The sequence below is a fragment of the Onychostruthus taczanowskii genome, unplaced genomic scaffold (genome assembly GCF_017590055.1).
Source record: "Onychostruthus taczanowskii isolate IOZ18803 unplaced genomic scaffold, ASM1759005v1 scaffold15, whole genome shotgun sequence".
Lineage (NCBI taxonomy): Eukaryota > Metazoa > Chordata > Aves > Passeriformes > Passeridae > Onychostruthus > Onychostruthus taczanowskii.
In genome coordinates, this window is record NW_024498685.1 from 632185 (window position 1) to 655128 (window position 22944).

General features: G+C 43.3%; 1 protein-coding gene across 1 annotated transcript; it reads right to left on the bottom strand.

The window, feature by feature from the left end:
* Window positions 1-5498: 5498 nt before the first annotated feature.
* TIGAR (TP53 induced glycolysis regulatory phosphatase) lies at window positions 5499-14673 on the bottom strand. Its single transcript, XM_041398729.1, has 6 exons — window positions 14475-14673; window positions 13103-13140; window positions 11143-11264; window positions 8442-8519; window positions 7373-7483; window positions 5499-6941 (listed from the first exon to the last, which is right to left on the bottom strand). The coding sequence occupies exons 1-6, from the start codon at window positions 14504-14506 to the stop codon at window positions 6483-6485; spliced, it is 840 nt and encodes a 279-aa protein (XP_041254663.1). The 5' UTR covers window positions 14507-14673; the 3' UTR covers window positions 5499-6482.
* Between the last annotated feature and the right edge of the window lie 8271 nt (window positions 14674-22944).

Here is a 22944-nt window from a genome sequence, read left to right on the forward strand (position 1 = left end):
GTTGTCTATCACAGTTCTACATTTACTAAATTCTAGAATCCAAATATGGAAATAAAGATCATTAATTTTGCATATTTCCAACTCAGAGAGAAGTACCAGGATTAATAATAATCAGTAGTGTGTTAAAGAGGACAATTTGTTTTGCATAATACTGAACTCTACGGGGGGAAAAAATTTTACATTTTATAAGGATCAAAGGATTAATATTTAGACTAAAATGAAGACTCTCATCTAATGAGTCAAAATTAGGTTTTTATTTAGAAAAGGAATGTCCAGTTAGCATCCATGTTTGTATTCATCTCTGAGCAGGTATCAGATGCTTTATACTTGTAGGAGTGAAATTACTGTTAATCAGGAGATCTCTAATGGCGACAAAACCCTTTCCCTAGTTTGATTTGTGCTTTGGGTAAGTTCATTTGAAAAAGCTGTTCTTGATGAACTCTGCAGAAATCAGGTGCAAGGCAATGATGAGCAGCACAAAATCCAGTGTGGCAGAGATTTGTTTTTATTTTGTGGGGTTTGTTTTCATGTCAAAACACAGATTGTTCTGCTCTGTTTATTTACAGTATTTATCAGCCTGACAACAATTTGAAGTGATACACTGCTCCTCACTGTGCTCATAGCAACATACAAAAAAAAAAAAAAAATTAGGTTGGATGTTGTTCTTTTTCTCTTGGAAGTAGTTCACTGAAGCCACTGGAGTTACATCAGTGCAACAAAATCAAAATAAGAACCCCCTGTGCTTCTTGCTTTCATTTAATTTTTTTTCTGGATTTAGCATAGCAGCAGGACTGCTGCCAGCTTTTAAAATAATCTCTTTTCCCCCCCATATTTATATATATACACAATATCTCTTTATCTACCACATCAAACTCATTATGTTGGAAAAGCCATAGGTCCCTGATTCTGCTCTTAGAATAGTTTTCCTAGATGGAGAGATTCCTAATTAGTATAAATATTTAGGAGTACAGGACAAGCCAAATGATCAGGATTAGTCCAAGAGTTCCATCTCCTGGAATTTGTTTTTCTGAAGTTATTCTTTTTTAAATTAATTTCTGAAGGAAAAGAGCGATTCTAAAGAATTAAGGGAATTGCAGGCAGGCAGTTGTGCTTTTTCTTGCTTATTCAAAATACAGCAAGACTTTTTAACTTGCTGTCTATACAGTGGAGAGGTGTGATTTTATTTATGTCCTATTTTGATCTTTTCACTTGATTCCTATACCATTATTCTTGGCTTTTGTTCTTTGAGAGCTCTGGACTTCAAGTTTGCATTTTGCATTAATTGTTGGAAGCTCCTCTCTAGGACTGAGGCAACTGCCCTACAACAACTGGAACCATTAAAAGTTCTGTCCACATTAAATTTTGATGGGATTTATTGGTGGGGTTAAATCTATAGACCATCTCTAAATTCCTGCACTAGAACAGAGTAAGAAAGTTTGCTCACTGTATCAGTAGCCAGGGGATAAGTAAGCTAAGACTGAATACATGGTGGATTTCCACCAAAAAAAACATATTTGTAACTACAAGCAACTTTATCAAAACTTAAAAGAATTTATTCTTCAATGGAAATGCTAGCAATCACCAGCTAGTAAGAAAGCATTACTTATTTATGTCACAGTATTTATTTATTTATTTGAGTGGGTCTTAAATCCTGCAGAATATTTATAAGTATTTACAATAATGTATTATAGAGACTATTTCCTTTTTAAAAAAGTACCAATAAACTTTTCCATTATCTCCAAATGGTGGACTCTGCATTGTCTGTTCAAGCTCCCCCTTCCAGAAATACTTGAGTGAACAAATAAATGGTAGCAGCAGTGTCTGAAAATTTTTGTGTGCTGCTGTCCCCTGTGACTTCCAGCCTCACAGGTTTCAGATTCCCAAGTGTCTCATGCACCCCAAATATAAAAGTTATGTGAAAGATTATGAGAAAAACAGTGTCTTAGTAGGTCTAGACTGACCATGAAGGGATTTGAACCTCTATTGGGAAATGTCTTATTCAAGCAATGGGAAATCACAGGTCAGTCAGTTCAGTCCTGCTGGGAATTGTTTGTGATCCTGGCTCAAAGATCTTGGGATAAAAGATACTTGGTAAATTAAAAGCCTCTGCAGGGAGGGCTCCGAGCAGGGCCCAGGCTCTGCTCCAGGGGCCCAGCAATGGCACCAGAGGAACGGGCAGGGACTGATCCCAGAAATTCCATCTGGATATGAGGCAGAACTTCTGTCCTGTGCAGTGACTGAGCCGTGAACATGTTGCCCAGAGAGGGTGTGGAGTCTCCTCACTGGGGATATTCCAAACCCATGTGGACACACTCCTGTGCCCTGTGCTCTAGGATGGCTCTGCAGAAGCAGGGAGGAGGCACCACGTGAGCCACTGTCAGGGTCCAGCCGGACCCATTCTGTGAAGATTCAAGCAGTTGTAAGATTGGAAGTTCATAATTTCCTCCTCTGCATGCTATTCTGCCGCACATAGTTATTGATGATGCCTTCTCACTAATACTTTACATTCCTGTATTTTTATTTGAAGTCGTTAGAAAAAAAATTGCCCCTAAAGGCCTTAAATAGCAGTTTACTCCAGTTCAGTGGTTGACCTTGGACATTCCTACTTCTATGCCCACTAATTCCTTACATACCTTCTTCACCATGTTTTTTCTCCTGAGCAACATTGATCTTTACCAGCTGAGCTGATGGTTTCTATTGTGGCATTAAGCATTCAATTAAGATTCACCTAGATCATATTTAATTTTTCCCTTGCCTATACATTAGTTACTTCATCAAAGAACTACCCATTTAGTCGAGTGTGAACTATTTATGGTAAAAACTCATTTAATTAGATTCCAAGTTTCACCTACCTCTCTTGTCTGTAATTACTCTCTCCTTCAGAATTGGTTGCATTAACCATTATTTAAATTTCTTTGGAGAATTAGAATTGTGTGATTCTTGGGACTGTCCCATGTAGGGCCAGGACCTGGACTCAGTGATTCTTGTGAGTGCTTTCCAGCTCAGGATATTTCACTATTCTAAAACTAATTTTGTGATTCCTGCTCTCTGAAATAAAAATTCTTTTTTTCACCTCAGCTTTTAAATTCAGTAAATTCACTTTCCAATGGCCAGCTGTTCCAAAACACATTCAGGACTTTTTACAGTCAAGTGTGCTGCACCACCCTGCTCCCATTCATCTATGGCTGGATGACCCAACTGGGCATCAGAGGGAAAGAGTTCTGCCTGGAGCATTCCTTTGGTGACCAGTACCAGCCTGCTCAAGATTCCTGGGTTTTATCCCAGTATTCTCCTGTGCGTTATGCTCTGTGCCCTCAGAGCCCTCCTGCCAGGCTCTGGCACTCAGGTAAGTAATGCACTGCCACATGGGGTCCCTGCAGCCTGGGAACCCCAAAGCTGTTTGCAGGTGACAGCACAGCTGTCTGTCACATGAGACCCTCCTGAATGGCACTGGAGTCACCACACACACGCAGATGCCCCACAGTGGCTCTGCCATATCCATGGACACCGAGAAGCAGCTCACAAATCACTGAGCAATTCATTTGTGCCATGCAGCTGTGCCATTTGCATGGGACTACCAAGATCTAAAAACCTCCAACTCATGGCCAAAGCCCTCAAAAGCAGGACACATCTGGGGGAAATCTGACATATTTTAAGTCCAGGCATGTAGGTTGTGCATCTGAGGCAGCCAAAAGCTTGGATATAGAATGCATCTATTTAAATTATGTTCTAATTTTTTTTTTTAAGGGAAAAACCTCCTCCTTTTGCAAAGGCATGGCTATGTCTGCACAACAGTCTTCAACAGAGAACTGTGGGAATAGAGAAAATATCTTTGCTTTAGATGAAGGAAACTGATACTACCAGAGCACTCTGCCCAACAGCTGCTTGAGGAGAGGCAGACCTGTGAGGAGATGGAGGCAGCATCCCTTGCCACTACTGAGTAGCCCCTCAAATATTTATGTTCTGTTACTATTCCTAACAGACCCATCTATTGCTGCAGCTCTCCTTTTCCATGATCCCAATAAACTGTACAGATTTACTGTACACATGCACAAGAGTCACTTGACCAAAAAAAGATTTAGTCTCAGTGGTGATGTAGAAACTTAAAAAGAGGAGTACTACACACAGACCGAAAGAAAACAGCTTTTGGAATTAGCTGCAGAAGCTTCCAAAATTAGTGACTTTTTAATGCAGAGAGAACCTGACATGTGCCATAACAAAGGAGAAATAACAAATGCAACTATTTTAGGGCAGGCTATAAACCCACCTAGGCTGATGTCCTGTCTCCAGCAATGTCAACAGCAGATACTGAGGGAAAAAGCACATCTGGGCAACTGTAGGACACTCTTGACTGCTTGTACTCCCTTGGCCACTGGCAGATGTGTTTGCAGCATTTTAGTGTGTTTTCCAAAGTATGAATTGGGAGATTCTGATACATTTTCACTGAAAAATGTGACTTCATTAAGATAGGGGCTGTTCAGAAAACCTGAGTGGTTTCACCCTTTCATATTTTTCCTTGTTAGGCACCATGGTACCATCTACTTGCCCTGTGTGAGACTTACAAGAGGAAAGAATTTGGTAACAGTAAGTTAAAAAAAACAATCACACAGGTTTCTTAGGCTGGATTTAAATTTTAATGACCTATAAATATAAAAAAAAGGAAGGTAAAGCATATTATAGAAGAAGAGTCAAAAATCCCTCTGGGAATAGTGTGACCCAAGCAGTGGCAAAGCACTTAACCAAGCAGATATTCTCCTAAGTTATGGCATCAGCAACAAGAACAAAATATTAATTACCTGCTTGAGAGCAGGCAAGAAACATAAAGAAACCTTTTAAAGTGAGAAGCACCCCAACCACTACTGTGTTTTGAAATATTTGATGAAATGACAGACTTAGGGAGAAAACTGTGTCACATCTCCACTCATCCTCTCACATTTTCAACTCCATTAAGTATTGATGATTGGTTCCAAGAAGAATTGATGGAATGACTGGCAAAATTCAGGATGTGGCAGTTCCAGGGGAGTTTCAGCAATTCAAAGCACTGGCAGGAGAATGCCCTGCTATGTAAGTGGCGTGCCTGAAATAAACTGGCACTACCAGGAACAGGCAAATTCAGAATGAACTCCTGCCCCATTCTCCTACCATTAACTCTGTTAGAAGTCATAATTAAAGCTTTTCTATCTTCATTGGCTCTGACCATCAATTTGGTATTGAGGAGCCTTCCAGGAAGATGCATTTCACAGAGAGCTTGAGGAATCCATACAAAAGTCATATTCCCATTTTAGCTTCCTGTGAAGAATTAATTCCTTCAGTATATTGAGAAAGAATTATTTTTTTACTGAAAAAGAGCTATGGAAACTTTTAAACAACATCAATCCTAAGAGTCTTTTTCACAGTAAAAGGCCAGGAAGGAAAAAAGTTATGTGATCTGAGCAAAGCTTCACAGGGCAATATTAAGAAAGATTTTTACCTCAAAAGAAATACATATGAAATGGGAGTTCTATTCAGGAGCCTTTAATTTATTTTTTTAAACAGGTCTAAAATATGCAAATGAAGGAAAAATACGTGAATCTTATAAATAACACAAATCAGATAAGCTCACACTGTAACACCACAAACACCCCAGTGGGGAAAGAATGCAGTATTAACACCAACAGTCACCAAACAATCAAACTTGCCTCATTCTAGGCAAAAATATTCATAGAATCAAGTGCATGACTGCAGTTGACAGAAGGATTCCAGTCAGGTACAACTCACCCCAGAGAGAAAGTCCCTTTTCCAGAAAAGAGACCATTACTATGTGCACACAAGGTTCCTCATCCTGCTCACAGCTAAAAATAAATACTCTGTGTTTCGACAGAGATCTTGACAACCTGAACAATTTCTTAGGAAATACTTCTGGCGAGGTAGGTTTATTCCCACATTACAAACTGAAAGGAGACTTGCCCAGAGTCTCACAGATATTCAGTGTCAGAGTCACATCCCTTGGCTCTGCACCAAACCTGTCCCACTGGGCAATGCTCCTTCCTAGGTTCTACTATTGCATTCAAAAATTTATTTTAAGACAACATGTACGTTTCATATTACAATATAGCATTTTGTAATAAAACAAGAATACAGTATAGCTCAGCTTTGAGGTACCACTCCTCTCCTCTCCCCAACCCTTTCACTTGGAGGTAACCAAAATAATTATGGAGTAATGCAAAGGAGTTGTTTGAAATATGTGCTGTAGGAGCAGATATGCAAGTGACTGCAAGTACTATGTTTCTGAGAACAGAGAATATTTGTTTCATTTTACTAAGGCCAACTTACACTGGGCACTAGGACCATGCAAATTGTGGTTTTTAAGATGGCAAGCAGTTGCATGTCTCCCTTTTTGCAGTTTAGTGTCAGCAATTCCAGTCAATCCCAGTATACTACAGATACTTTTCCCAAGCTTAGCAAAATTGTGATCTAATTCCACTTTCCCCCCACAGAGAGTCTTAAAACATTTTTGAAGCTACACATTCAGCTCCCACATCCACTAAGTGAGAGTCTTGGTTAAGACAGACACACATGATATTGGGCTTTAACAAATTCCCGTTTTCAAGTTTTATAATGAAATTACTAACTCCAGTATTGGGACTGACAGAAGACAGTTGGGACTTGGTTAAATTTGCTGGTAAGGTACAGTTGAGATCTGAAACCATATAGGCAATCCAGTTCCTCATGTAGGCTCCATGACTCACCACCAAAATATTGGCATCTAATACCGTGGAAGATCCGCTGCCTGCAGAGCTCGGCTCCGCCTCACTGCAGTGGCTTATCCAAGGGAAAGCAAACTGTTCTCCAGATGTTCCTGAGCTCCTGCCAAGGGCACCAGGCTTGCCATGCTCCTTCTGCCCCAACTCAACAGCCAGCTGGCAGAGGAATTCAAAAAAATCCCTCACACGCTCTCTCACCTGCAGGGACAGGCCAGAAGGGAACGTTGTGAAGAATGAAGACATCGTTGTGAAGCAAGCACAGATTTGGCCTTTCAGAAATCTGACACAAAACTACTTCAGGTAAAAGCCAAAGATTTCTCACAGACAAGGCTCAGAAGTCAATATAAGTTACTGACTGCTGTGAAAACTCCTCTGCCTTCCAGACAACAATTGCTATTATCCTTGTGTAAGCCAGAGCTTCACGAGGAGCCAGTCTCAAAATCAGTATTTTAGTTATAAAGAGTTCCCCACTTGGCAGCCACAGTTATCAGCCCAAGAAGTATTTTTTAGCTTAGAGAATATCTCTGGTTGGACTGAGGTCTCAATGGGAAGCCCCCAATAGCTGCAACTGCACTGCTAAAAAAACCTAGAAAGCAGAGCATAAATAAATAAAAAAATAAATACCATACTTCATCCAGTGTTTCTCCTCCAGAAGGTGTGAATGAAGGACATTGCTCTCCAGCATCCTTTGCCATAGCCTTGAGGTCAGCCAAAGGCCTTCCTTCTGCAACACCATATTTCTGTAAAGCAAAAACGGGGTTTGGCAGGATGAGTCAGGTCTCCTGCACCCCTTCCAGAGGCTGCAAACAGCTCTTCACTTTGTGAAGCTCCAGCTTTGTTTTCTTGTATTCCCAAGGCATAGCTACCTTTTACATTTTATCCCAGTTTTGAGTGAGGAAATATCTTTATAGGTACCCTTTTAAACAGCAGATATATACATACATATATATATATATATGTATAGATATATATGCTGAGTAGACAAATACACTAAGAGCAGCATCTCATTTAAAACATCTATATTCAAAATATGACCCTCAGTCTGATCTTTGTGTGGAGATTTTTTTCTTCCACTGACACTCATCCCCAGTATACAAAATTCAAGTGTCTTTGTAACTGAGGTCACACTGCAAATGCTTCTGTAGGAAGCCCTTCACATGAGGATAAATTCCATTTTCCTTTTGCTTACAAAAATGCTACAGGGAATTATTTTTCACATGTAAGAAACCAGTTATTTTCTCTAATGACCTGTGAAGTCTTCACAACAGAGAATGGATGCATCTTCAATTCAGAATTTTTGAAATAGACATAAAAAAGGAAACAAAACCACACAAGTACCATTGCAATTAAAAGTAAATAATGCTGATTTCAAGTGAAGAACTGGAATTTCCAAGAGAAAAAAGATTCAAACGGAAATGCTACAATCACATGCTTCTCCTTAAACACTAAACCTTACCTTATTTAAATCATTAAAGCATCACAGTTACAACATTCATTCATTTATTTTGGCTCTGCTTCACCCTTCTGCAAACAATTTATTGTCCCTCATTTGAATTATTCAGTTTCCAGTGATTAAAACCACATCAAATAGTGCTCTCCACTGCTAAACCTACCATTCTATAAGCCAAGATACCCATCAGCAGGAAGCTACATTTTCAAATTGTTCAATATTTGATAACAAATTATTTTGGCACTTACTCTCTCTCGCAGTCTTGCATCGTACTTGATTTCCAAATCTTTGCAAAACCTGTTTTTCCCTAGAATGGCAGCAGCAGTCTAAAAAGTGAATATACAGTCACATCAACTGGACACAACATAGACACACCACCTTACACCCCCAGAGCCAAGGTGAATCCCCCCAGCAGCATCTAACAACCCAAATCAACAAAGCAGAAAGTTTTTCAGCTATCAGTCTGGCAGAATTGGATAGACAGTCCAGGCCAGGCCATAAAAATACAAAAGCAGCACTCTTCTGGCAGTTCCTTCCCAATTCTAAGTCCAGAACAGCTGAAGAAAACAGCACCCATGAGAGGTGGCCAGCAGGATTTACTGGGATAAGAGCCACATCTCCTCTTGAATAGAACACAGAGCAATCATGTCCACACATTCTTTACATGTAGCACATGGACCAGACTCACAGCTGTGTTCCCCGGAACTGCTAAGTTAATCCAACTGAAAAAACATCTGACACTGTCTGGCTGCCACAACCAATCCTTAGGGCTGGAAGGGACCTCTGGAGATCATCCTGTCCAGGCAGGATCACCTGGAGCAGGTGACACAGGAGAATATCCAGGTGGGTTTGGAATGTCTCCAGAGAGGGAAACTCCAGGCCCCCCCTGGGCAGGTTTTTCAGGGCTCTGCCACCTTCAATGTACAGAAATTCTTCCTCATGTTGGAAGGTGGAACTTTTTGTGTTCTGGTTTGTGTCCATTGCTCCTCATCCTGTCACTGGGCACAAATGGAAAGATCCTAGCACCATCCTCTGACACCCCTTGGAGATATCTCTATGCATTAATGAGATCCCCTCTCAATCTCCTCCAGACTAACCAGGCCCAGCTCCCTCAGGCTCCCCTCATAAGAGAGACACTCCAGACTCCTCATCATCTCTGTGGCCTCCACTGGGTTCTCTCCTTGTCCTTCTTGGGAACCAGAGGACAGCAGCTCCTGGTTCTTACATGCACCCAAGTGCGAAGGCTGCACTGGCTTCGCAGACAGTTTGGGCTGTGCAAACATCCACACCCAATCAATCTGACATTTAAAGAACTCATTTTGAAAATGCTCCTTGGATTCTGGCAAAAATAAGCAGCCTTGTTGTAATACTGGCACATTTAACGTATTGCTTAGGACAAATTTGTTCTTGGAACTTTACCCTTCTGTTAAAGAGCAAGGCAGAAATAAAGACAGGGTTGAATCCACTTCCTTGTGTATATGCATAGCACAGTTATTTGTATGATTATATGCAGGAATTTCCTCTTTTGCAACAGAACTTGTACATTCCTCTCATGTTACTACACTGTCACTTGAGCTGTGAAGTGACAGTGTAGTAACAGGCCCTTCATAGAACTGCAGCTGCCAAGAAAGCTACACATGGACCACATGGAAACTTCAGCTTTACACATCTTTGGGAAAGCTTTCCCAACATCTGGACAGCTTGTCAAACACATGGCAAAACAAAGACCTGAATTTTTCCTTTCCTGTATGCAAAGGAAAAATTCCGATCTTTCCCATTAGGAGAGTGCAATTCTGAAAGTGCTCTTCATGGTAAAGGCTGTCTGTAGTATAAGAAAAAACATCCCAAATCAATTCCCATAAAGCAGGCACACAGCACAGACAGCTTTATGAAAGTTAGAAAGCACTCTTAATGTTTTAAAATATCATCACTGCCATTCACACACATAAAGGAAGTGACTCAGGCAGCTATTCTGCATATTTAAAATATCCAGCTATTGCACTCTTCCCTCCTTGTCTCTTTTGTTTTCTGCTTAAGTTGTGCTGCTAGAGCAGTTTCTGGAACTGTGCTGCAAAACTGAGGAGCAGTGTTGATGGTGTATGTTTTGAGGGGAAAAAAAGGAGATTTATACTACATTTGGTTGATCTGGTTTACAACACAGCCTCATAGCAGGACAACACAGCAAAAAGCAAGCAAACAAGAATTGCTTATGAGTTTCAACCCCCTACATGAATACAGAATCAGTCAGAGAAGAGAGAATTAAAGATAGGGCCTCCACAAGAGACATGATCTTCCTAGAACAGCCAACCTCTAACTTTAAAAGTTTTGGTTGACTAATTTTGAGTATTTCATAATTCTGCACACAAGGTTACATATAATCCCATGTAGTAACTTTTCCTCTTTATTTAATCTGAATCATGTATTTACTGCATCAAAGCAAGAGGTGTGAGATGCCTGACAAAATCCAACATCTCTGCCCATTTAATGATCCTTGTACTGATTTCACAGCAAAACTAGATCTTGCCTGCATTGGTCTGCATTCTTCAAAAGAACACAGCACACAGCCACAGTGCCTGGGACAGCACAACAGTGTCACAGCCAATCTGGTTTGCTTCTTTGGAGAAAATTCATTTCTGTCTGTGATGATGGGGACCTCAAAGTCCCCATTACTCCTTCAGCAAGAACAATGCCCACGTAAAATAACAGCAAATCATGGAACCATGGACTGGTTTGGGTTGGAGGGGATCTTAGAGATCACACAGTTCCAACCCCTGCCACAGGCAGGAACACCTACTATCCCAGGTTGCTCAGAGCCCCATCCAATCTGGCCTTGGAGACTTCCAGGGATCCAGGGGCAGCTTTTGGCTCTGTCACTGCATTATTTTTGCATCACCAACAGCAAAAAAATGCCAGATGTGGGAGCCAGCTGTTGCCTCAAGAAGCACTTACCTGCTTTGCTCGAAGGAGGTCACTTGAAAAGACGTGGGTAAACTTCACATTACTGAGAAATAAACCAGCAGCATCTGCTTGCCTGAAACCAGTTGCAGAGAGTGGCTCATCCACTCCTTGACCTACAAAATAAAAACCCTACAACATTAAAACATGCAAATTTTAGACCATTTAGCAGCTGACCAGGCATGTCAGCAATTAAGAAACTGCCCAGTCATAAGAAAATCTTTCTTCTTTAGCAAAGCCAGTCCTTAGGAAAAGTCACTACTCTTCTGGTATTCCCTGAACTCAGCCACACATATTTAATGTTAAAAATGAGTAAAGCCTAGGAAGACAGAAGGATAATTATCAATGATAATTACATTAATCTATACGTTTGACAAATTTAAACATAAAACCGAGACCTACATTTAATAAATGTGACCATTTTTAGAAGGGTCATTAGTCCCTGCAAGAGGTATCTCACAGCTGAAACTTCATAAACAGATTTGTTAAATGTAAATAAGAAAGATTACAATACTGCTGAGAGAATGAGATGCAAACACAATCTGTTGTGGTCTCTTCCTCTCCACCTCACACACTGACAGTAATGCTCATGCAAGCTGGAGCAAACCCAGCTGCAAAGCAGCAAACCTCCCAAAAATTGTTTCCAGCCAGGAAGTCTGTGAGAATAACTGGTCACAGAGTTCTAGGACAGTGTTGAGAGAAGCAGCACTTTGGAAATCCAGCCTGAGTTGAACAGGTGTGCTCCTGTCACAGCTCAGTCTGCAGGAGAACCCAGAACTGTGGTGGGGAGACAAGTATGTAACAGATTGCTACATCCACACCTTTCACCCTTTCTAGCTCTGCAAGGAGCCAGAGCAGAGAGAGTGAAATTCCCATCAGATTCAGAACAAAGAAAATAAACTACTTTCACACAGAAAATGCACAATCCAACAGCAAAAGACAGGACACCAGAAGTTCAGAACCTGAGTTCTGAGCACCTCGTCTGTAATTCAGACATGTGAGATGCCTGACCCCAGTGTGTTGGTAAAGGCTTACACTTCTCAATTCATAAAAGGCTTGCTCAAAAACAGAAGATATGTTCTCTCTACACTGGAGAGGAGTCCTCTACATATCATTTGACCCAAGGAGCTAGGAAATCAAAAGACATCATCAACATTTTTAAGCAAGTAAAGCAGGGGAATTTTCTTTTCTCATTTTATTATGAGCACAAATCCATGTTGCAAGAACTGTAAATGGCAATGCCAGAGGGAGGAAAATATGGAAGCACAATTCTCCTTCACAACATGAAGTACTGTAGGAAGCTCATTTATTCAGAGTACAACCCCAGCTGTGATTTCCCAACAGCAGACATCCAGGCAGCTCAGTGTGTTCAGTTCTGGGTGTACAAGCCAGCAGCCACAAGAGTGAAATCTAGTTTTAAAGGCGTCGAATCAAGACAACCTTCCCAGAAAGAGCTGGGATTGAACAATTCAAGCACTTAAACAACCTTTATTTTTCATTCTCCCTTGCCCTCCTGCAGGTTTTTACTGCAAGTAACAGATTCCCTTCTTGATGCAACAGCCCCCTTCACATCAGGATCTTTACCCATTCTTCTGCAGCTCCTTTTCCCAGAAGCCCTTTTGCCAAACTTCCTGTTACTGGGATTTAACACAGTGAGATGGAGTCCTTAGTAACAGGTGCTGCTACCATTTTATTTGATTACATGCAACATATTTTTTCCCTGTGTAGAAAAAGGAACTCTTCCTGTTAAAACACAATGTTCATCAGCATCTGTTGATATTCTGTGGAGGGAGACTTAAAATCTTCTGTAACATTATGAAAACCATGTCCTGGCTTACACATAAAGTCTCTAAAGGCTTACAGTATTATTGCTTAATGACATCTGAGCAGTTGGTGACAGGATTTCACCATGATTTTCCACCTCTAACCAGCTAACAGAATAACTCTTACTAACCTTGCAGTATCTTGTCTTTGTTGTACCTTGTTTCTCCACTGAAAGAGATTGTAAACAACAACAAAAAATTAACTTGTCATAGTTTAAGTAGATTTTCAAAAACATTGTTGTATTAAATACCAACAAGAGACAGCAGCACCTGAATGTAAAAAAAAGGAGACACAATGCAGCATAAACCCTTTTCAAAACAATGTACACAAACATTTTATAACAATAAAAAAAAATATTTTCAAATCAATTCCAATCACGCTGCCAGCTTTTAATGAGACAAAGCCATCTGGAATAAAAGTAAGAGAAGTGATTTCTTAAATTTATCACAAATGCAGCACAATTTATCTGTAACAACTACACCTCCATGCTGGAGAGAACAAAGCTGCAGGAAGACTCTGGAGCCTTCTTTTGACAAGCATGTGTTGCAGCTGGTTCTCTGAACTTCACAGGGAAGCAGCTCCAGAGATTATCAAGGGTAGCAGCAGAGCTGCATACCTGGAAAAAATAGAGCCTAGGAAGTCAGAGCAGAAAAAATCATAGACTCATGGAATGGGTTGGAAAAGACTTAAAGATCACCCAGTGCCAACCCCCTGCCATGGGCAGGGACACCTGCCACTATCCCAGCTTCCGCAGAGCCCCGTCCAGCCTGGCCTTAAACACTTCCAGGGATGGGGCAGCCACAGCTTCTCTGGGCAACCTGTGCCAGGGCCTCAGCACCCTCACAGAGAACTTCTTGTACCTGATAGCCAATCTAAGCCTACCCTGTCAGTGTGAAGTCATTCCTCCTTGTTCTGTGACTCCAGGCCCCTTGTTATATGTCTCTCTCCATCTTTGAGATCACCCCAAAGCCTTCTCTTCTCCAGGCTGAACATTCACACTTCCCTCAGCCTTTCCTCCCAGCAGAGCTGCTCCATCCCTCTGATCCCTTGGTGTCCCTGCTCTGGCCTGGCTCCAGCAGCTCCCTGTCCATCCTGTGCTGGGCCCAGGGCTGGATGCAGCCCTACAGGGGGGTCTCAGCAGAACGAGGCAGAGGGGCAGAATCCCCCCACCCCACCCCGCTGCCCCCGGGGCTTATAGTAAAGGAGAAAAAAAGTTCAGCCTCCCTAGAAATTAAAGAGTTTTCTCCTGACAGCTGCGGAAAGCTGGAGTTACTAGGTTCAGTCAGCTACAAACCTCTGTCAACAGAGTGGGAGAAAAAAAGTCACCTTAGGAATTTCACCCGAGTCACAACCACTTTAACGCCTCACGGGAAAAAGGTTCACAGTACCCTTGCCCCGCCTGAGAGCTTTTGCTCAGCTTCCCCCTCCCGCTGCCCGTGACCGAGGAGGGCACGCAGCCGCCGGGGCACGGCCACCGCCGGGGATGCGCGGCCGGTACTCACTGCCGCACGACCGTCAGCCCGAACCGAACCATGGCACACGGCAGCTCAGGTGAGCGCAGGTGAACGCAGACGCGTGCCCAAACGTGCGCGCAGGTGAGTACAGATGTGCCCAGATGTGCCCAGGTTGAGCGCACGTCCCACTGCCCGCACTGCGGCGCCGCGCGCCGCGCCGTGATGTCATGGCCCCGCCCCGCGTCCCGCTCTGACGTCACCGGAGGCGGCTCCCGGCTGTAAAGGAGGACTCGGGAAGCGTTTGTGGCTCCGTGAGGGTAGGAGACAGCTGGCCCTGCTCCCACGCCACAAGCGACACGACGAGAGGGAACGGCCTCACGGGCGGCTCGGGTTGGACATCGGGAAGAAATTCGTCTCCTAAAGGGTTAATCGGCATTCAGGGCAGCCGTGGAGTCACCGGCCCTGCTGGCATTTCTGCGCCTCGTGGATGTGGCGCCTGCGGCCAGGACTCAGTGGTGGGCGTGGCAGTGCGAGGTTTACACCGGGGCTGCTGCGCTCTAAATGGTTCCGCATTCTCACTCTGCAATTGCAGTCAGGAGACTTTCGCCTTTGAACTTTGGTTTCCGCAGCGTCTCATGACGCTGGTGTTAAGGAAGCGTCCTGGTCTAAGCATGCCGAAGCCGCTTTGAGTGACACTCGCCGCGCCTAAGCTGGGACTGAAGCCCCTTCCAGCTGCGTCCCCCGCACTCACAGTCGGACCGGGTTTCCTTACTGGCTCAGTTCCAGGTTTCCCTTACCAGAGTCTCAGATGTCCAGTTCTGTAACATACTTCAGTCGCGGTGCAATTACTAAATGGCAAAACAGCAGCCCGAGCTGGTGGCCTTTCAGGAAGGATGCAGCACCAGGGAACCCCTGTGGTTTTACACCCTCACAGATTAAGGGTAGGAAAGTCTGGGTTTTCATCGCCTGCCGTGTAGGACACTCAGAGGAGTGTCCATCCCCTGTCCGGTGCCACAGGGCGCCGTGCTGGCTGAAGGGCTGGCAATTCCCAGCCTCTTGTCTCAGCTGGGCTGCTCCAGAGTCAGCCTGCAGCTCCACTGCAGCTGCACCCCGAGCTCCCTGCACTGTGTTTCTCCACACTGGGACCAGGGGACAGAGCAAGTTACCCCTTTGCAGAACACAGAATGCTTCTCTGAGTGTCCATCCCCTGTCCGGTGCCACAGGGCGCCGTGCTGGCTGAAGGGCTGGCAATTCCCAGCCTCTTGTCTCAGCTGGGCTGCTCCAGAGTCAGCCTGCAGCTCCACTGCAGCTGCACCCCGAGCTCCCTGCACTGTGTTTCTCCACACTGGGACCAGGGGACAGAGCAAGTTACCCCTTTGCAGAACACAGAATGCTTGGTGATGTTCACTCTGGTTACATCAGCTCAGTTAACACTGACTAGCAGCAGCACTTTGCTCAGAGTAATATCAATACATTGATATTTATATATAGATGAATAAAAGACATTACTCACAAGTCAGTTAGAAGCCTGGGCAGCCAAATTACACCCTGGAGTAACCTGCAGCTGGTTCCAAGGAATAGTTTAAAGTAGCAGTTTCCAAGGCAGAGCAGTGTGAGATGTCAGCACCCACATCCAGCTGAGACCACACTGGTCTTGTCCTGAAGAACCCATAGAATCACAGAATGGCCTGGCTTGGAAGGGACCTTAAAGATCATCCTGTTACAACCCCCTGCAATGAGCAGCGGCATCTTCCACTGTCCCAGGTTGCTCCAAGCCCCATCTAACCTGGCCTTGGACACTTCCAGAGATCCAAGGGCAGCCACAGCTTCTCTGGGCAGCTTAGAAATTCCTGATGGTAAAATGGACAAAGTAACACAAGAAGTCGTTGGAACTCATCCTTTTCCTCTCAGAAAGCTGAAGTTTTATGGCTTACAGTGTGATTAACCAAAATATTAGTTGGTCAGCTGATTGTATTTCCTTCAGGATTTCTCAACCAGATCGAATAAATGCTATCTAAAAATCCAAGAAATTCTTCTGGGTTGCCCGGAGGTCTGACCTCAGTTTGAAAGTGGTTTGTGCTTTAACAACAAATACATTCTAAATGAAGACTGAAACATAATTTGTTTCAATAGCTGTTTAAAGCAGATGCAAAAAGTAAATATTTAATGCAAGAGTTGTGTCTTTTTAATTTCCTTTTTATCTTCCTTCCTCAGCATGGTGTTAGCCTCAAATTTCTGCAGTGCCTCTCCTCCACAGATTTTGGAACTGACAATTTCAAGGGGTGACACCAGTGACAGTCTCGCCTGTAAATGAGCCAGTGCCAACTGAATCAGCTCTGACCTATTTCTATTGTATCACCATTAAAAACAACTGTGTTTTGCTGCGGTGATAAAACTCCAGCTGTGTCTCACGTGTGGTTTAGAGGATCAAGTCTCAAACATGAGCCTACACTGTTAACATCTCTTCTAAGTGCATGCTTTCATACAGGTCCTTTTGCAAAAGTGACAGCCCTTCAGGCAAAGTTTGAGACAGACTTTGTCTGAAGTCACCCACTTTGGGTGACACACAATCCACTTTGGCTTTGCAAGAAAACAGCTTGGAAAGCCTGTACCTTCTGACTTAGAGCCTCATGGCTTAGCTGCTAGATTAGGTTTCCTTTTTCAATTGTCATTTGGGATCTGATCTTGCTCGTTGCGCTTACAAATACAGCCAACAGAAACCTTTGCTGAATTTCTTCCTTTCTGTGCCATTGCACTTCTCTGCCTGCATAATGCTCCTCTGAAGGATGTGCTGGCCTGAAGAGAGGCATAACCCTGGCAAATCCTACACAGAGATTGTGCTGTGGACAGGCCTCAAATTGGGTCTGCTGGAGAACACAGATCTTAGAATTTCATTCGTGGCAGAGTGACTTCGGGAATGTTTTTAAGCTGGTTCTCAGTGCGGTATACGGGCCGCGAGCAGGGAGCACGGGCCGCCCCTAGGCCGAACAACTTCCCTTCTGCTGGAGCTGTGGCTGCGGGCCGTGTGGCGGAGGCGGGCGCTCAGGTGAGCAGCGGGAGCCCCGGGGATGTTCCTTTCCCAGCGCGGGATGCCCGGGATTGTCCCGGGGCCCTGAGGGCGGTGCGCGGGCTCCCCTCGGCGGCTTCCTCCGCGCTCTGCAGCGCCCGCCGCGGCCCCTTCCTATTTCACAGCTCTCGCCCATCCCGGGATTACAGATCCCATCCTTCGCCCGGGCGCTGCTGCACGCCGAGGAGACACACACCCGCGGTTTGGGCACTCCTGCTGAAAAGTTCAATCTACTGCTCTTCAGGGATGCTTGCAAGTCCTCTGTCAGATGAACCAGAGCTTTTGCTCTAAGAAGGGTTCCTGAGTAATCTGAGGAGCCGAACACAGCCAGTCTGCTGACCTTTCCCTCTCTACTGCTCTGGCCTAATTCTTCTTGCAGTTTCTGCATTTTGCATTTTGGAAGAGCTCAAATAACTACCCAGTCTATTTTAGAGAAAACTCAATGTCAAGACCAAGCTAGCACCACATCATTTCCACAGAATGAGAGGCATTTAAGGACACAGACATTTTCCCTTTTACTTGTTTTCTTCTTCGCATCAGCTCCTTTCTCTCTCTCTCTAGCAGGGTGCAGCAAAACTCAGTGTTTTTTCTTACCTCAGTGTAAATACCTCAGCTTTACTTATCTTAATTTGTAATCCTAACAGGTCTTGACTGAATGTCACTGCTGCTGAGGTACTGCTGAAGTACCTTCTTCACAGTGCCCCTGGAGCCCAGCAGACCACTGACCTGATGTTCTCCCTGGCAAGTCCTCACTGAGAGTCCCAGAAGTTTCAGTGTTGTCTCTGGGTGCATCAGCAGGAACATCAGCAGCCCAGCTGGAATGCAAATCACCTTTGAGAACCCTTTTAAATAGAACCACAATCACAGAAACACAGGATGGGTCGGGTTGGAAGGGACCACAGTGGGGTATCTGGTACAGTCTCCCTGCTCCAGCAGGGTCATCCCAGAGTGCAGGATTGTCTCCAGACAGCTCTGGAATATCCCCAGAAGGAAGGCTCCATACCCTCTCTGGACAAATCTGTTCAGGGCCCAGTCACTGCACAGCTCCAGTCCTTCACAGGCTCCAAGATGAGCCTAGTAAATACCAGAAATTGCTGGTCATGTTGTTCAATGGTGGTCAGAGAAAACTCTGGACTTGTGATAGTTTTAAGAATCTCTACTTCTTGGTGCAGATAAGCTCGGAGATGTGAGGCTCACAAGACATTTGGCAGGGAAGTCTTCAGACTTTCCCTAAAACCACAGGTCCCAAGACTGTGTGATTATGGCTAGAAAGATCTCTATCTCCTGACCCCCATCCTTCTGATTTAATCCCTATTTCCTATTCATTTTAATTAATTAATATTCATTCCATAATTCGTAATTAATTCATATTTCCATCCATTATTTTTTCTATTTGTTTCTGTTTATTTTTGCTTGTGTGTTTCTTCATTTTTGCAACACTTGTTTTTTCCTTTTGAGTTTTTTTTTTCCTTCTCCCTGTTAATTTTATCTTGAAGTTTGTCATTTGGGGTCTTTTCCTTTCATATATCTTTGGGTTTGGCAGTATAATTCACTTTATGATCATGTTTCCCCAGTATCTCTGCCAAAATGCCTTTTCTTCATTCTTCAGGGTCTCTTTGCTCTCCCCAGGGTGAAAAAGGGCTGGAAATTCAGGAGAAAACTACTACTGGATGGCAGTGGAGGAGAGGTCAGGCCAAACACATCCCACACGAGCTTGGTCACTTCACAGCAGGCATCCACAAGGGGAGAGTTTGAGCATCCTGCCCTCCTGGCCACAGACTGAGGATGGGACAATGGACTAATTTCTTCCCACTGGCCTCACCACAAATCCCACCCCTTTTACTCACAGTTTCCCCAGGTTTATAGAAAGAAAAACAATCTGATTTTTTCAGTAGCATTCCAGTGCAACAAGCAATTGAGTGAAGATTTAAATCATATTTCAATTCATTGCAAAAATGTGCACTCCATGTGGCTTTTCACCAGCTCAATTTGATTCCCACAAAATATTTTGATCCTGCAATTTACCAATTTTTAGGACTTTGTTCTCCTTGAATCTCAGGGGATTACGTGCCAGAATTTGCCTATCCAGTGGGAAGGCAGCTACATTTTAGAGGCAGGCTCATTCTGTGACTGCAGCCTGCTAGCACCATTTATCCAGATCAGAGGTTTTAGAATCACATCCCACTAAGGAAACACCACCATGGAGTGAGCGATACAACTGAATTCACTAAAGGAATAAAAAGCAAGGCAAGTAAATTTAGGTCAAGGTGAGTTTATTGTCCATACAGCATACCTAATCCTGCCAAAACACTTTTCTTAGAACCATCTTTAAACTAGTCAAAACAATAGGTTATTAATAAAAATGACAATACTGAACAAAGACCTTTTAAAAGGCAATCATAACTACACCGTATCAGAGTCTTATCCATCAAAAACAACCTCATGTACTTTCTAAATACTTTTGTTTACACTGATGTCTACTACCACTTTCTAGCATCCCCTGACCACATAAACATCCACACCTCTTAAAGAGCACATTTGTGAGAGAATAACGTTGACTTGATATGGCATCACACTCAATAAAGCAAAAAACCCAAAAAAAACCAAAAACAAAAAACACACACAAAAAAACCAAAACAAAACAAAAACAAAAAAAAACCAAAAAACAAAAAAAAACCCAAAACCCAAAAAAAAAACAAACAAAAAAAAAAACACAAAGAAAAAAAAAAAAAAAAAAAAAACAACCAAACCAAAAAAACCAAAAAACCTGAAAAAACCCAAAAAAGTTTGAGAACAGAAACTGTGCAACTAAGAGTGATTTCTGAGGTACATGAGAACATGGTAATAAACATAGTGGAAAAAATCCAGTGGCCAGGTAGTCTGCTGAGTAATTAAGACCTGTCCAATTACTCAAGCATAGATCATAGACATTGAATTAATTGAACATGGGATTAATTGGTATTTTTCTCTTTCACAAGCACGTTGGAAATACAAATAAATACATTCTGAGGTGCTCCTACACTACAGTAACAGGAAGGAGGAGAAGACCATTGAAGTACCATCAACAGGAAGCTGAGGGAGAAATGCTTTTAGCAACTGTACCAATCCCTTGGCACTTGGGAAGGCAGAATCAGCAACACATTTTCTATTCTTTTTTAATCAATCAATTGGGAGGTTTACGATTTCTTCAATTCAGGCAGAGAAAATCTCACACCTCATTTGCAGTAACAACACACTTCCTTTAACGTCTGTTAAAAGTACATGGCAGTCATTTTATTCGGAAAGTTACTGTGAAAGCACTCAAATTGTAGGGTTTGCAGCCTTCAAACATACAGTATGCTGTCACCAGAGGGTTGGCACTTGTTGAGCATGTCACTGCAGCCAAGGACACTCCTCACCCTGGTGGGGACACACACAGACCCACCAGGACCCCGCGGAGACTGGAAATGCTGAATAGTGCTGCCCCTTCCAGCACAGCTCACCTCCACCCTGTTGTAGAGCAGCCGACCATGGAGGCCCTGTCCCTTCAGTTCTGCAGAGGGGTGACACTGGGATCAGCCCTATATTCCACGGCAGGGATCACCACTAATCCTCTGCAGGGATCATCCCTGTGATCCCGTGGCTGCTGTGGGACTGTGAGGGAGGATAGAATGTAAGAAAATAAAGATAGTGCAGATATCACCCCTTAGGAGTTGCAGCTGGGCCAATCATCAAAGATTAGGAGCAGGCCTGACTTTAACAGGCCACAGCTGTGACCAATGAGAAGAAGAGTGTTATAAAAGAGTAGGTTGGCTACTTTGTGAGGAATTGGAGTCAGCTGGCTGCTGTGAAGAAGAAAGAGTCAGTGCTCTGAAGAGCTGCCCATGAAACCACACCAAGAAGGTATGAAGCTTTTGTGATAAAGAGACAACAATATGGAACTTTTGTGATATTATGGCAATTTGTGACCCTGTGATTTGGGAAAAAGGACTTAAATACTAAACTATATGACCCCGTGGATTTGGGAAAATACTAAACTGTATGACCCTGTAGTTTTGGGAAAAAGGACTTAAATACCAAACTATATGGCCCCGTGGACTTGGGAAAAGGACTTAAATACTAACTGAAGGAAAAATGAGGTGAAGTATCAAACTGATAGGAAAAAGTGGCTTGAGGAAAAAATGGGTTTCCTATATCAAGTAAAAGAAGCTGAGAACCATCGCAAAAGGGAAATGAGAGAGAACTGCATGAGGAAAAGCAACAAAACTGAAAGAAGGATGGGAGAATTTACTAAAGTAATTGTAAGAACTGGAAAAAGAATAGTTCTATTATTCAGTACAGTGTGTTTATTGATTAGTGAAATATATCAATTGCAGCTATTAATGTTTGTTAAGTATGAGTATAAAAGATTTTGAAGTACTTTGTAAACAGAGAAAAGCTGCAAAACTGAACCAACATGTAGAAATACATATATTTGTACTGTAATGTTGTTTGAGCATTTGTATAACTATTAGTTCTAAATGAAATATATGAATGTCTCATAATGTTAATTTACTTGAACATGTCTTTCTAGAAATGCTGCAACTCTGTAATTAAAAGAAAAAAGGGGGAATTGTGAGGGGATAGAATATAAGGTAAAAAAAGATAGTGCAGAAAGTAATCTCACCCCTAAGGAGTTGCAGCTGGGCCAATTATCAAAGATTAGGAGCAGGCCTGACTTTAACAGGCCACAGCTGTCACCAGTGAGAAGAAGAGTGTTATAAAAGAGTAGGTTGGCTACTTTGTGAGGAATTGGAGACAGTTGGCTACTGTGAAGAAGAAAGAGTCAGTGCTCTGAAGAGCTGCCCATGAAACCTCACCAAGAAGGTATGAAACTTTTGTGATAGCAACAATATGGAACTTTTGTGATATTATGCCAACAGGACTGGGGTGTGAAGGAGGCTGGATGAAGAGCAGGGGCAGGCACCCTAAATACAGGTCCTGCCTATGCCTGGCCTATGGTACAGAGCAAATCACGCCAACATGGTGCCAGTGGTCAGAGAGGTCGCCCCACCATAAGGACCTTCTGGCACAGCTCCCCATAAAGCCATGGAGCAGGGCTGCCAAGGAATGATCTGATCTGCGTGTGGCTCTGCAGTCTTGCTTCAACAATATCAGCTATTTTTTTCCTCCACGACAGAGACACTGCTGCAGAATTCTGCGTGCTTGCAGGACGTTGAGGCGGAAGGTGAGGCCAAGGCTGTGCCCAGCAGCAGCTTTGGGAAGACCTGCTCACCAGTGGAGAGTCAATGTATTTTTTCCACTATGAAAAGGATACCAGAGACCAAAAAGGAGCCAGTGCCCCGCTTCGGCTGCTTGCAACCTCTCCGGGGTGGGCCCCAGGGCAACCAAACTGTCACTGTGTGAGGTATTGTGAAAATGGGAACCATTTCTTGTCCAGCAAACCTGAGGTAAGTATACCATCTTTTCAGG